Below are 15,388 nucleotides of genomic sequence, written 5' to 3'. Positions count from 1 at the left end.
CTAGAATCACTTCATACTTTGCTATGTGACTTATATAAAATAGAGGGAAATTCATCCATATCTACAAACTTTTTCTTACATGCAAGGATTTTTGTAGATTCACGCAGGTTTGCCACATATGAAGCCTATGTCAGAACTGAACACATTACTTTGAAATCTACATGCAAATAAACATGAAGCAACCACAAAGTTTTTTGTCTGTGAGAGGGCTTTCTTGATTGGTTGATGGTGGTGAAGCTTTTAGCACAATAGATACAATTTTATTACAATGTCAGCCAATCACGAATGAGTTTACAGTGCCAGTGGTAGCATCTAAACCTTTGGAATAATCTGTCAATCAAAACAGGGCTGACTGAATTGACCTGAGCAGTCTTGTGGCAGGCTTCAGGCTGTGACAGAGATAGGGTTTATACTTTGTTATAACATCTTCCTTTATGAACCTTTCAAAACCATTTTCATTCTGTCAGGCATCTGTAAACCTCTTCTGTGGTAGACCCTGATAGTCTCCAATTTTCTCTCTATTTAATTCTGTAAAGTCCATTGCACCATTGCCATCAGATACCACACTGGGGCAAATAGTACTAGTCAGTCTCTTGGGAGTGAGTTTTCATGTGGTCTTCATAGTGGTCTAAGTGCTCAAAGGACTTCCTACACTAGTCACAGGCAGTGGTGCCACCGTGTGAAATTCTTCTCACACACCTTGCAGCCATAGTACTTTTCCCCAAGAGCAGACATAGGTCACCGCGCAGCAGTGCTCGGGGAACATCTTCCAGCAAATAGGGCACTACTGTCTACCGGTGCTGTACTGGTAGGGGTCAACTGCTGCCCTTTCTGCCTGGTGTGAGTTGGGAGGTGCTTGGAGAAGAAGTGATTTCTATCAGCGAATGCCTTGCCACAGAAATTGCAATGGTACAGCTTCTCACCTGTATGGATTCTGATGTGTCTCACAAGATGTTCTTTCCGTTTAAACCGCTTCTTGCACAAAGCACACATGTGTCGTCTTGCTTGCTTACTACTTCTCTTTCCAGCAAGAGTGGTGTCAGATACTGCAGAAAGAGGATCTTCTTCTACTTTGGCATTGTTGCTTTTGTCATCATCTAATAACACCATGTAATCTATCAATTGCCCTTTGACATTTTCTCTTGACTGCAGCCCTTTCTGCCTGGTGTGGGTTGGGAGGTGCCTGGTGTAAAAGTGATTTTTGTCAGAGAATGATTTGCCACAGAAATTGCAATGGTATGGCTTCTCGCCCGTATGGATTCTGATGTGTCTCACAAGGTGTTCTTTCCGCTTAAACCTCTTCTTGCACAAAGTGCACATGTGTCGTCTTGCATGCATACTCTTCCTCTTTCCACCAAGAGTGGGGTCACATGATATTACGGGACGTGGATCATCTTCCACTTTGGCATTGTTCCATTGATCATCATCTACTAACATCATGTAATCTTTGGGTTGCCCTGTTACATATTTTCTTAATTGTGGCCTTTTCCCCCCGGCGTGAATTGTGCTGTGCTTGATAAGGGTACTGCGTTCAGTGAATGCTTTGCCACAGTCCTTACATTGGAATGGCTTCTCGCCTGTATGGATTCTGACGTGTGCCACAAGGCCGTCCTTCCGCTTGAAACTCTTTCCGCAGACAGAGCACAAAAATGGTCTTGCAGGCCCACTATGTTTCTCTTCAGCAAGAATGGGGTCAGGAGCTACAGTGTCAAGAAGAGCATCTTCCACCATGGGATCATGGCTTCTCTCATCGTCTATGAACACCATTGCATCGTGGTATGTGTCATCATCTTCCGCTTTAGCTTCATAGCATCTCTTATCATCATCCACTCTGGCCTTGTGGTATGTGTCATCCTCATCCACTCTAGCTTCGTGGTATGTGTTGCCATCCTTCAATCTGGCTTCGTGGTATATGCCACCATCTTCCACCATGGCATCATTGCATCTGTCATCATTTTCCACTCTGGATGCATGGTATCTGTCATCTTCTCTTGTTACGATGTAATCTTTTAAATTTCTTTTGGCCTTTCCTCTTAAAGGCAGCCCTTTCCGCTTCGCATGAATGGCGAGGTGCTTTGAGAAGGAACTGCTGTCTGAGATCGCCTTGCCACATTCCTTACATTGGTATGGCTTCTCACCTGTGTGGATTCTCATGTGTGTTACAAGGTGGTCCTTCCGCGTGAACCTCTTCCTGCACACGGAGCATGTGTGTGGTCTCGCTGGTCTGCTATGTTTCTCTCCAGCAAGAGTGGGGTCAGAAGATATAGTGGCAGGATGACCATCTTCCACCATGGGATCCTGGCTTATGCCATCCTCTATTAGCACCATGGCATTGTGGCACCCGTCATTCTCTATTGACACCATGGCATCATCTTCTGCTCTAGTTTCATGGAATTTGTCATCTTCCACCATGGCTTCATGATATCTGTAATCATTGTCAGCTCTGTCTTCATGATATGTGCCATGATCTTCCACTCTGGCTTTGAGGTATCTTTCATCATCTTCTGCTCTGACTTCGTGGTATTTGTCATCATCTTCTACCATGTCTTTCCAGTATATGTCATCATTTTCCATGCTGTCTTCATGGTATGTGTCATCCTCTCTTGTTACTATGTAACTTTTTAAATTCCTTTTCACCTTTCCTTTTAACGGCAACCCTTGCTGCTTGGCATGAAGAGTGAGGTGCTTGGAGAAGTAACTGCTGTCTGAGTATGACCTTCCACAGTCCTTGCAGTGGTAGGGCCTCTCTCCCGTGTGGACTCTTATGTGTGTCACAAGGTGGTCTTTCCGCTTGAACCTCTTTCCGCATACAGAGCACATGAATGGTCTCGCTGACCCACTATGTTTCTCTCCAGCAAGAGTGGGGTCAGGAGGTATAGTGAGAGGAGGACCATCTTCTACAATGGGATCCTGGCTTTTTTCATCCTCTATTAACACCATGACATCATATGTGTCATCATCTTCCACACCAGCTTCGTGGTGTCTGTCGTCACCTTCCAGTCTGGCTTTGTAGAATCTGTCATCATCTTCCACCGCTCTGGCTTCGTGGTATCCGTCATCATCTTCCACTCTGGCTTTCTGGTATCTCTCATCATCTTCCACACCAGCTTCGTGGTGTCCATCGTCACCTCCCGGTCTGGCTTTGTAGAATATGTCATCATCTTCCACCACTCTGACTTCTTGGTACCTGCCATCATCTTCCACTCTGGCTTTCTGGTATCTCTCATCATCTTCCACACCAGCTTCGTGGTGTCCGTCGTCACCTCCCGGTCTGGCTTTGTAGAATCTGTCATCATCTTCCACCACTCTGACTTCTTGGTACCTGCCATCATCTTCCACTCTGGCTTTCTGGTATCTCTCATCATCTTCCACACCAGCTTCGTGGTGTTCGTCGTCACCACCCGGTCTGGCTTTGTAGAATCTGTCATCATCTTCCACCACTCTGACTTCTTGGTACCTGCCATCATCTTCCACTCTGGCTTTATGGTATCTCTCATCATCTTCCACACCAGCTTCGTGGTGTCCGTTGTCACCTCCCGGTCTGGCTTTGTAGAATATGTCATCATCTTCCACCATTCTGACTTCTTGGTACTTGCCATCATCTTCCACTCTGGCTTTCTGGTATCTCTCATCATCTTCCACACCAGCTTCGTGGTGTTCGTCGTCACCACCCGGTCTGGCTTTGTAGAATCTGTCATCATCTTCCACCACTCTGACTTCTTGGTACCTGCCATCATCTTCCACTCTGGCTTTATGGTATCTCTCATCATCTTCCACACCAGCTTCGTGGTGTCCGTTGTCACCTCCCGGTCTGGCTTTGTAGAATATGTCATCATCTTCCACCATTCTGACTTCTTGGTACTTGCCATCATCTTCCACTCTGGCTTTCTGGTATCTCTCATCATCTTCCACACCAGCTTCGTGGTGTCCGTCGTCACCTCCCGGTCTGGCTTTGTAGAATATGTCATCATCTTCCACCACTCTGACTTCTTGGTACCTGCCATCATCTTCCATTCTGGCTTTCTGGTATCTCTCATCATCTTCCACACCAGGTTTGTGGTGTCCGTCGTCACCTCCCGGTCTGGCTTTGTAGAATCTGTCATCATCTTCCACCACTCTGACTTCTTGGTACCTGCCATCATCTTCCACTCTGGCTTTCTGGTATCTCTCATCATCTTCCACACCAGCTTCGTGGTGTCCGTCGTCACCTCCCGGTCTGGCTTTGTAGAATCTGTCATCATCTTCCACCACTCTGACTTCTTGGTACCTGCCATCATCTTCCACTCTGGCTTTCTGATATCTCTCATCATTTTCCAATCTGGCTTTGTGGCTGGCTTCGTGGCTGGCTTCATGGTACATTACATCATCTTCCGCTCTCGATTCTTGGTATAAGTCATCATCTTCCACTATGGCTTCATGGCATTTTTCAACATCGTCCAGTATGGCTTCATGGTATCTGTCATGATCTTCCACCATGGGTCTGTGGTATCTGTCATTATCTTTTGCTCTGGCTTCAAGGCATTTGTCACCTCTTGTTACTATGTAATCTTTTAAATTCCTTTTGGCAATTCCTCTCAATGGCAACCCTTTCCGCTTGGCATGAATTGTGAGATGCTTGGAGAAGGTACTGCTGTCTGAGAAGGCCTTGCAGCATTCCTTGCATTGGTAAGGCTTCTCACCTGTGTGGATTCTCATGTGTGTTACAAGGTGTTCCTTCCGTGTAAACCTCTTCCTGCACACAGAGCATGTGTGTGGTCTCGCTTGACCACAATGTTTATCATCAGCAAGAGTGTGGTCAGGAGATATAGTGGCAGGGGCACCATAATCTACCACAGGATCCTGGCTTTTCTCATCTTCTATTAACACCATGGCATTATGGTATCTATCATCATCTTCCTGTCTGGCTTTGTGGTATCTGCCATCATCTACTGCTCTAGCTTCGTAGTATTCTTCATCATCGTCCACCATGACCTCGTGGTATCTGTCATCATTTTCCATTCTGGCTTCATTGTTGTCATCCTCTCTTGCTAATATGTAATCATTTAAATTCCTTTTCTCTTTTCCTCTTACCGGCAACCCTTTCCGCTTGGCATGAATCGTGAGGTGCTTGGAGAAGGTACTGCTGTCTGAGAAGGCCTTGCTGCATTCCTTGCATTGGTAAGGCTTCTCACCTGTGTGGATTCTCATGTGTGTTACAAGGTGTTCCTTCCGTGTAAACCTCTTCCTGCACACAGAGCATGTGTGTGGTCTCGCTGAACCACTGTGTTTATCATCAGCAAGAGTGGGGTCAGGAGATACAGTGGCAGGGGCACCATCTTCCACCATGGGATCCTGCCTTTTCTCATCCTCTCTTACCACCATGGCATTATGGTATCTATCGTCATCTTTCTCTCTGGCTTTATGGTATCTGAAATCATCTTCTGCTCTAGTTTTGTGATATTTGTCATCACCATTCACCATGGATATGTCGTGGTATCTGTCATAATTTTGAACTCTGGCTTCATGGTATTTGTTATCTTCTCTTGTTACTATGTGATCTTTTAAATTTCTTTTGGCAATTCCTCTCAACGGCAACCCTTTCCCCTTGGCATGAATTTTGAGGTGCTTGGAGAAGGTACTGCTGTCTGAGAAGGCCTTGCCACAGTCCTTGCATTTGTACGGCTTCTCACCTGTGTGGATTCTCATGTGTGTTACAAGGTGTTCCTTCCGCGTGAACCTCTTCCTGCACACAGAGCATGTGTGTGGTATCGATAGGCCCCTACGTCTCTTTACACTAGATTTTGCCACTTTGCCATCTTTGACTTTCCTTATGACCTTTCTTGTTCCCTCATCACATGTTTTGCGTTTTTCTTGTGATCCACTCTGACTCTCATCTTTCTGCGACTTCTTTGGCTTCCCTTCTGTGCTTTCAAGCACATCCTGATTTTTACTTCCTGGCGAGACTGACACAGTGACTCCTGAGGTTGCTCTTACAATATCTTCCATTAATTTTGGTTCATTCAGTATGTCAGAGGCTTGGCAAGTAGTACACAAAAGAAGACTGCAAGATGTGCCACTGCGGTCTGGACACAAGCCACCCCTGAAGAGCACTTTGGAGCACACACTACACTTTGAAAACTGTTCTCTCCTTTCTTCAGTCTTTCTATCCCCCTCTCTGATAGAGACGTCACAGCATTGGATAGGCTCCCCTTGGTGGATTACATGCTCTCTTTCCTGATCTTGAGAGGAGGTAAATCCCTGCCCATTGGCTGTCCATAGTTTGGCATCTGTTGGCCCATTTAGATGGAGGAGATAGACAGAAAGGGGGAGAGAGAAAGAGAGGAATCATTAAAGCACATCTACATACACAGGAGAACAGAAAGATTCAACAAGAACTCTCCTTTTCAAAATTAGATCTTTCTTTATTACTAAGGCCAAGAGAAGAGACAACACATTAAATGCGTATGAGAATATGTAACACATCATGCCTTGCGTGCACATGTTCAATCTTTAAAGAGATTAAGTGTCTACAGGATTCTGACATGAAATAAAGATGAGAACTTACCACAATGAAAGTCTTTGATAGTAAGATAAAATGTAATGGGTGGGAGAGGAGAGCACATAGTCTCTCCTCTTTGCCTTACTCATAAAACAAAGATCAAACTTCATGGAGGTAAGTTATCATGACATCTTTTTGTTCTGTAACGTAAGTCTCAATATCAAGACTACACATTACTGTGTATGAGAATACACTGTACAGGAGAAACTTGATATAACGAGCTGGTTGGGACTGAGTCATTTTCCTTGATACAGCCGATGTCTCGTTATATCAGTAGACATAAAAAAACAACATAACATTAAGATATTAATTTGCACATGTGGGACTACCCATCATCTTTTAATCGATACTGATAACTTAGTAATGTGTGTGAGAGAATTGCTCACCTTTATGGGTAAGACGGTGTTTTTCATTAATGAAATCCAATATCAAGAATGCGTTTCTTATCAATGGATGTTAAAATTTGTAAAATTCATAGCTTGCTAGGATTCTCCATGTGTTTTGAGTACATCATGGTCGTCTTGCATGTAGTACGTCAGAGAGCCTGGCAGAGCATCAAGAACTCAGGAAGGAAGATATTTGGGGCTATGTCCGACTTCGAACTGTCACTACTAGTGGATCACAATCTAGCATCTGAGTGAGGTTTCACCTTGTTTAGGTTTTTTTTCTTCCCTAGCTTCTGGCCATCACAACGCAAAGAGCTTGTTAAGTACTACACATACTGCCTTCTCATGCAGACGCAGCTAGGCTGCTGCCTGTAGCCTACATACTGCGCTTGAACCCTGGCTGGCAAGAGCAAGGCAAGAGACAGAGAAATCAAAGAAACTAGATATTTCTCTGTTTTTTCTTTCAACTTTTTGTTTGACATACTAGGAACTGTAATAATGGGTAAAACACTAATGAAATTGAGGTGAACTGTGAAATTTCAGTGAAAATCATGTTGGATCACAGGAGCACAGCAACTTCGCTCCTTTCTACAAAACAGCTACGAATGAATTGAACATCTGCACGCAGGCGGGATCTCTCACATATTTTCATATGCAACTATGCAGAGTCTCAATATCGAGGCTTGCAAAATTTAAAGTGAACAGCGATGAAATACAATATGATGTACTAACATTGTCCATCTGTATGTATTGAAGATAAACAGTCAAATAAAGCTAGAAAAAAGTCTAAATTATCCAAAGTATTCTCTTCAGTGGTACTCTGCCATACCAGACGGCCCTGTCATTATCACCCAAGCATTGCCAGGTACCTATTGAGACACCTAGAGCAAGAGAGATATGGTGGGTAAAAAAATCTCATTCAATGACGTAAGCACTTACACTTGCGACTTCTTTGAAATCTTACAGAGTACAGTTCCTCTACTTTACCCCAAGCTAGATTCTGGTCCAGTTGTCATTAATAGCAACTATATTCTGAGTTGTTTGAGTCATTTTGGAAACTGGATTGAAAAAAAAAAAGTGTTTATGAGTCTGTAGATGCTGTTCTAGCACTGATCTTAACTTTGTAAATTGTCATCACACCAGCCTATGTATTGCTACTCAGATTGTTGGGCACTCATGGAAGAAGTTAACACACATTCCACATGAACTTTACCTGTGTGCTGTATATATGGGTCTAGGGCGATAACCCTGGACCATGCCCCTCAACCTAACCCTAATCCTAATCCTGAACCTAATCCGTACACTAACCCTATTATTTACTCTAACCTTACAGACCTTCGGAATAATGAGTCTTTGGAATTACTAATATTCTAAATAACAAATCTTCAGAATAAAAATCCTTCAGAATAACAAACTGTAACCATGTTTGGCAATGTGTATGGTAAGATGGTGACACGGTGGCTTCAAAGCGATTGGATAGTAGAATATCCAAATACTGCCTGCATGCAGTGGTGTAAATGTTCCGGGATAGTAAACACACTGAGCTTTGCCTCCAAGCTGACCGTGTTTTGCACCCTACTCAAGTTGGCAGGAGTAAGATACAGATTAGAAAAAAAAACAAAACAAAACAAAAAAAAACAAGTACCTTCTGACCGCAAGTGCGCCGTTCTTATCACCATGGCATTGGGTTCTGAATCTCCACAGCTCTCTGCATTGTCTGGGCTCAACTCCGCTGCAGCTTCGGATCCAGCCAATGCGCCTGGTTCCCTCTTCACCTGGAACATCATCTCAGCAGTTGTGTCCCTATTGTCTCCTGATAAAACAATGTCACCAACATTATTCTTAGCATATGTCAGTAACAAGTCAAAGGTATGTCTTATTTTCATTAAAAGACTAAAGTTTGTGAAATTCTAGTATGTTTCCGTCACATTGTTCAGTATTAACATTACCAAGCTTTGTCACTTGTAGTCTTCTCATTCAGTGATTTAGGCACCAATACTTTGGAAAAAAAATCCTCATTTTAAAAAAGATTGTCTGAGTTTCTTCAAACTGTCACTTAAATGTTCTCCTCATACTGCTGCATTCACTCAATGCACATGTATACTTGGGGAAATTTTTCCTTTAACTCACCCCAATCAGGCTCTTCTTTGATCTTGACAATCATCTTCTGATCAAAATCTTCATTATTTGGTGATTCTGGCAATGCCATTGTAACCTGTAAACAAAAATTATTACACAATCAGTGATTACCAGGACCAGACTACACACCTAAGATAAGGATACTACAAGCTTTGCTAAAAGAACACCAATTTGGACTAATTACATGCCACCATCAACCCTTCAAGTGCATCGACCTAAACCCATCGAGGACAAAGTAATTTTGCTTTGCCACGCATTTCCGATAGACACCTGCCTGAGTACTTGAGAGTAGCCTTCAACAGGTTAAGCTTAACTTGCCAAGCTATTTTTACATTAGCATTCAGTCATTATCCAAACTTGACCTACTTGGAGAGCTAACAAGCTCACTCAGGTGTAGCAATGTGCCTCTGTCCACCAGGAAGGCCATGGCAGCACTCAATGGGGGCATTTCATGAAATGATTTGTCAGTTTTGGACAAACTGTTATAAGCTTGTGAAATCCTTGCATCTGATTGGCTGAGAGCAAATTTGTAGGACAAATTTGTCTGGCAAAATGTTTCATGGCATACTCCACCCCCCCCCCCCCCCCCCCCCAAAGGATAAGGGGGATTAGTAAAGGGAAGTACTTCAGCAATAACAACAATACAATTTGTTGTACTTTTTTGTAGTTTTTTTTGGTTATAATTTTGGACGGTATTTCAGATAAAGCCCATTTTAATCTCCAAATTCAGCACAGAATTATACTGTTACCTACTCAGAGAGAGGAAAACGTAATCAATCAAATGTTACAATCTTTTAAATGCATTACCATTCGTCCATTGTTGAGACAAAACAATATCTTCTTGTATAAAGCAGTGGAAATCATTTTCATCCTTTTATGGGTAATCTCTCCACCCCCCCCCCAAAAAAAAGGAAGAAATTTTATTTGTACACCGGGGCACCAAATACAGAGACTCCAACTCTCCCGCTTTCGACGGGAGATCTCCCGCCGAAAACGCACTTTTGCAAAATCTCCCGTTCTCCCGTTTGAGATTCAATTTCTCCCGCCCTGGTTCAATGTCTCCCGTTGGAAAGGATTTCTTACTTATTGCTATCGTATGTTGCAAAAATAAGCCTTAGATAGCACCAGAGAGCACCATCTATAACCCCAGGAACTTCGCGCTTCGCACACATAAACTTGGGTCTCCCGTTTGCTATGGGTTTCAGGCGGGAGAATCTCCAGATCAGAAGGTGCTTTGGGTTGGAGTCTCTGCAAATATCACATTAAATATTTTCTTTAAAAAAGACAAGAAAAACAAAACAAATATGAAAACACTGCAGATGGGCAGATAGAAATCAAGAACTTGAGCAAAATTTAAATGGATATTCCTTCAGGGAAAACTGCAGTCTACGTTTACATGCTGGTGGTTGCAACCATACTAAGTTTGATAAACTAACACCAAAACATTCTGGGTAACATGACAGAAAATGAAAGATTACCTCATGTGGTTCAGGGTCTTCATGTTCAGCATCACATGTACATATTACTGAATCCATACAGTCAACTGAATCCATGAAATCTGGTTCATCACCGTCATGTTTATCATGATGACATTCCTCATTGGATGATGAGTCTTCTGGAAAACTCTGCAAAGTGGGTCGATCATTACGGGTTGACGTTGGTGGACCAGGGTGAGAAGTTGGTTGACCATTTGCATCCGGTGGTAGGCTATCCGACACCTGAAGAAATCAGTTTGTTATTGTTTTATTTTTAATGTTTCCTCTATCTCTATTCATTGACAATAAGTTTCCAGACATTTGTGGGCAAATAAAGCACTACAGCTCACAACACAATTATGTACCTATCTGCAAACGAAGCACAGGGTTTAAGCAACTTAATGCAAATGCATGTTGATTATATTATTCATTTTCCCTAATAATCACATAATATGTTCTCAAATGAATATCTACATGTTTACATCTTTATGTGCCATATATTTCAAAACTTTTTGTCTACTAGGGTTTTCAAGTTACCAAGATACTACTCCCCAAAACAAAAACAGCAACAGCAACAACAACAACAACCAAACAAACAACTCTTCCAGCACAAAGATTATGTTTATTATTTTTTTAGTACTGTTAAATTATATGATTATCAAAAGACACTGGAATGCACCTTCCCCTAGACTCGAGCATTTATAACTTCAATGTCTCCCTGCAATGCCTCTTGTTAATCACATTAGTAAAACAGAGCAAACATGAAGGGATGTCTCTCTGGCATAATTCTATCACAATTTGTGAGTATAGTATTCTTCATTGTAAGTTCATTGACTTTTGACCTTTGACCTTCTGTTTACTAATACAAAGTCTGTATTCAAACTCGAATGGCATCATCACACGATGTAACTGTGGTGTGAGTTATATCGCCTTAGCTCAAATATGTGAAAAGTTATTGAGAGTACACTGTTAATAACACTACTACCACTACTACCAGTACAGTGATAACCACACAAAGTTCACTGATCACCTGACCTTTCAACTTTTCAGATTTTACCAATATTCCAAATCAATCAACATGTTTTCTGTTCCTTTTCAATATGTACCTGTGGTGTGCATTTGGTGGTCATAGTTCAAACCTGATGAAAGTTACAGATATTACACCTGATGTGGCTGCTGCCACTTATACCACAGGAGGAAAAGTGATGCCTGTGTCTCGCTTCCGCTATGCAGTCGAGATAAAAATTCATAAATTCACCAGGTATAAGAATCCATGTCAATAAACAAGCAAAACAAACACAGGAAAATCTTACCTGAAAGGACTGTGGCTGGATAGGAGATGGGAAATCAATGACCCACCCAAGATCACATGGGACAGACTTCTCTTCTTCACTTTTTATCCTTGTGATGTCTTCCTACATTCAGAACACAAAATGAAATTAAAAAATGCAATATCACGTCAACAAATTTGGCTCCCCTTTCATTAAGGCTGGTCTGTAAGAAATTTGTTTGAAATCTAACCATCGGTTCTGGAGAAAAAGATGTAGAGAGATGGAAGATGTATGAGGGATGACTGATGAAATATGATGGCAATAGTTGCACAATTGTCCTGAAATCTAAACTAACAACCCATTTTTTAACACTCACAAAAAAGTGTTTTGCAAGACTACATATCATGGCAATCACAGATAAAAATGTAAGTTCAAGTCTCAAAACCATGGCAGACAATATGTGTCCGTGAATCACAAAACGAACAAAAAGTCGCACACATTGATTTTGTGTGAGGACTCAAAATAGGTGAAATGGGTCAACCGAGCCGATCTTTACTTTTTCATATTTTCTGAAAGAGCAAGTCTTCTTCTACATTATCTTAAAATTTGGGATCATAAAATGGACAGGTAAGTATGTTTTCTAGCAGTTTCTTGCGAACATTTTTTTGGCAGAATAGTGTGATTTAGTGTGCCTTTAGAGTCCTCTTTTCATTTCTTAAAAACCTTGTTCACACTCTCCACTTTCAACTCCTATAACTTTTGAAAGGATGATGCTACTGCTTTCAAAGTTGGCATTAATTAAGGACAGAGTGTGTTAATAAGGCATGCTCAATTTCAATTTGGTCTGATAATCCCTTCATTGTTGTTACTCCAGTAGTTTACATCCTATTTTTTGTCCCATTCATCACACAGCCAGCATGGGTAAGTAGAGATTAAGCACTTGAATAGACACTGTACTTCAGAGTCTCTTTTCTCAGTTTACACTTTTCCTGAGTGTGTGCTTTCTTTCCAATATTTAGATAGGTTGAATAGGAGAGTCCATTTGATTTGAGTTATACATCATTTTAAAGCTTTGCTCTTTCAGAATATGCTCATAACTAAATTTTCATGTCTGGCGACTTTTTGTTTGTTTTGTGATGCAGGGTCACATATACTAGTGATACTGTTTACACCCACAATACAAAAAAGCAAAATGAAATTACCTTTACTATCATGAATGTGATGTACAATGTAGATGAAATTCCCCAAACTTGAGCAAAAATTTAAGTGGCCATTCATTCATGAAAAACTGCAGTTTACAAAGCTATCTACTGTAAATGCTTAGCACCGACCCCCCCCCCCAAACAAAAACAAACAAACAAACAAACAAACAAACAAACAAACAAACAAACATACCTGTAATACAGAAGTTTTATCCAAATGGAACTGAGCTGGGTGATGAGGAGGAAGTGTGTCATTAAGGTCATTGACACACTCCTGAGATGAAGGTGCAGCATTGGGCTCTGGAACCTGTACAGCGGCATCACAACACTCCACATCGTATTGGGTTGATGAAGTAGTGCTCAGCTGCAGGGGAGTTTGAGTAGAGCTATCCACAAACTTGAAATTGTTTTGGCCACTTTCCTGAAAGTTACCAAATAGCAGAAATGAAACAAACCAAAACAGTAAAACATACATTGAATAAATACAAAAAATGTATCTTACAATAATAACACATGATACCCATATTTGTTGAAATTCCTACTTTTCATATGAAAGTTGAAATTAATTGATTCATTTATATTTCACCCATTTATCAGTTTATACTGTTTCTATTACAAAATCATAACTGCATTGAAAATCGAAGACCCAGTAGCATGGCCGGGATATGACGAGCTATGCTGACTTGTTGCAACGAACAAGATTGTAAATAGATTTTGTTACTATGAAAAAAAAATCAGGTACCAAAATTATTACTTGTATTATATTGATTGGTTATAATAATTCTTTTATAAATATTAAAAACAATCAAACAAACAAACTGCCAATCATAAGGATATAACATGAGTTGCCTATAGTACATACGTACCCACTCTTGTCTCTTTTCCTCTCTCACACAGTCATACGGAGATGTAGAAGGTCCTTTCTCAGGTGACATACATGTCGTCACAACAGAGGCATACTGTCAAGAAATGAATTAGTTGATTGAAGTGTTAAGTTGATAAGTGAACAAATTAATGACAATTTATATCAAAGTTACATACAAAACTTCAATGAAATACATTGTAAGTTTCAATACCAACATACAGTACACAATACAATGTAGTGACACTGTGTACATTTACAATACAAAAACAGAAGAAAAAAATCATAATACAGTGGACTCCCGTTATAACGAAGTCCTCGGGACCAGCAGTTTTCTTTCGTCGGAATTTCGTTATAACAGAACAAATAAACAACAGAAATACATAGTATGGATGACATTGCAGCCCAATTTTTTACTTCGTTATAACCGGAATTTCTTTATAACCTTGTTCGTTATAACGGGAGTGCACTGTAATTAATGGATGCATATATCAAATTCCTGAAAAGAAGCAAACTTGAACTGGTTATTCAAACATGAAAAATTGCAGCCTATAAATTATCATAATTGTGGTCATTGTAGCTTCATTAAGGGCATACAAAATGTAAATCATGGTTAAATTACTCCCATCTAAAAAAAAACTTTCAGGCAGCATACAATATGGCAGGTAAAACCATCTTAGAAGTTGAATAGAACAAAACGATATACACCTCATATTCTTCAGGCTCTTCAAGTTTAACATCAAATGTAGCTGAATCCATACAGTCAGTTAAATCTGCAAAGTCAGATTCATCAGCACCAAGCGGATCATATTGACATTCCTGGTTTGATGTTGAACCTTCCGGAGATGATGCCAGAGCAGGCCGTATGAAACACGCTGGAGGAAAGGGCTGGACTGCATCATACAAACTGGGGACAGCACCGGGTAGGAGTCTAGGGGGTCTTTTGCGATGGCCCCTCCTGAACATCTCAAACTGGAATAGATTAAAAGAAAAAATGAAATTGTCATAACGATACGGCCTTGAAATTTCCTACACTATCATATATCCTGATTGCACACTCTGAAGGCCATACACTCTGTTGTGCATATTATTATAATAAGAAATAAATGACGCAATATTTTGCTTCCAATGTATGCTCTACTTCGCCCTGCTGTAACATCACCTACCATATTCGTAAGTCGCCACTAATTGTTCATGAACCTGTCACTATGGTTGTATTTTGTCCCTCTTGAACTTAAAGGACAGGTTCACCTTCATAGACATGTGGGTTGAGTGAATGCAGCAATATCAGTAGAACAAATCAGTGAGAGTTTGAGGAAAATCCGACTATCCGTTCAAAAGTTATGAATTTTTAAAGTTTCTGCTCAGTCATATGGCTGGATGAGAAGACTACTATAGCTTGTGTGATGTCACATGAGTACAATGGCATAAAGAAAGTATATAAAGAAAATTCACCTTATTTTCACTTTTCTCACATAACAAAAGAACACTCGACTTCTCTCTTTCAGAAGCCAA

At 40.9% G+C, this 15,388-nt stretch overlaps 2 protein-coding genes across 2 annotated transcripts; both read right to left on the bottom strand.

The window, feature by feature from the left end:
- Nucleotides 1–209: 209 nt before the first annotated feature.
- On the bottom strand, nucleotides 210–6,202 carry LOC139717040 (uncharacterized). The gene is made up of 2 exons (XM_071628552.1): nucleotides 5,576–6,202; nucleotides 210–5,248 (listed from the first exon to the last, which is right to left on the bottom strand). Exons 1-2 carry the CDS (start codon nucleotides 5,983–5,985, stop codon nucleotides 739–741), a joined length of 4,920 nt encoding a protein of 1,639 aa, XP_071484653.1. The 5' UTR covers nucleotides 5,986–6,202; the 3' UTR covers nucleotides 210–738.
- Nucleotides 6,203–9,446: 3,244 nt separating this feature from the next.
- Nucleotides 9,447–14,831, bottom strand: LOC139717078 (uncharacterized). Its single transcript, XM_071628586.1, has 6 exons — nucleotides 14,582–14,831; nucleotides 13,878–13,970; nucleotides 13,205–13,432; nucleotides 11,852–11,953; nucleotides 10,542–10,781; nucleotides 9,447–9,470 (listed from the first exon to the last, which is right to left on the bottom strand). Exons 1-6 carry the CDS (start codon nucleotides 14,630–14,632, stop codon nucleotides 9,447–9,449), a joined length of 738 nt encoding a protein of 245 aa, XP_071484687.1. The 5' UTR covers nucleotides 14,633–14,831.
- Nucleotides 14,832–15,388: the final 557 nt, after the last annotated feature.

This window comes from Diadema antillarum, unplaced genomic scaffold (genome assembly GCF_040938485.1).
Source record: "Diadema antillarum isolate AM-2024a unplaced genomic scaffold, OU_Dant_1.0 scf00000071, whole genome shotgun sequence".
NCBI classification, from domain to species: domain Eukaryota; kingdom Metazoa; phylum Echinodermata; class Echinoidea; order Diadematoida; family Diadematidae; genus Diadema; species Diadema antillarum.
Note: the sequence above shows the minus strand (reverse complement) of the source record. Positions and strands in the feature narration are given on the sequence as shown.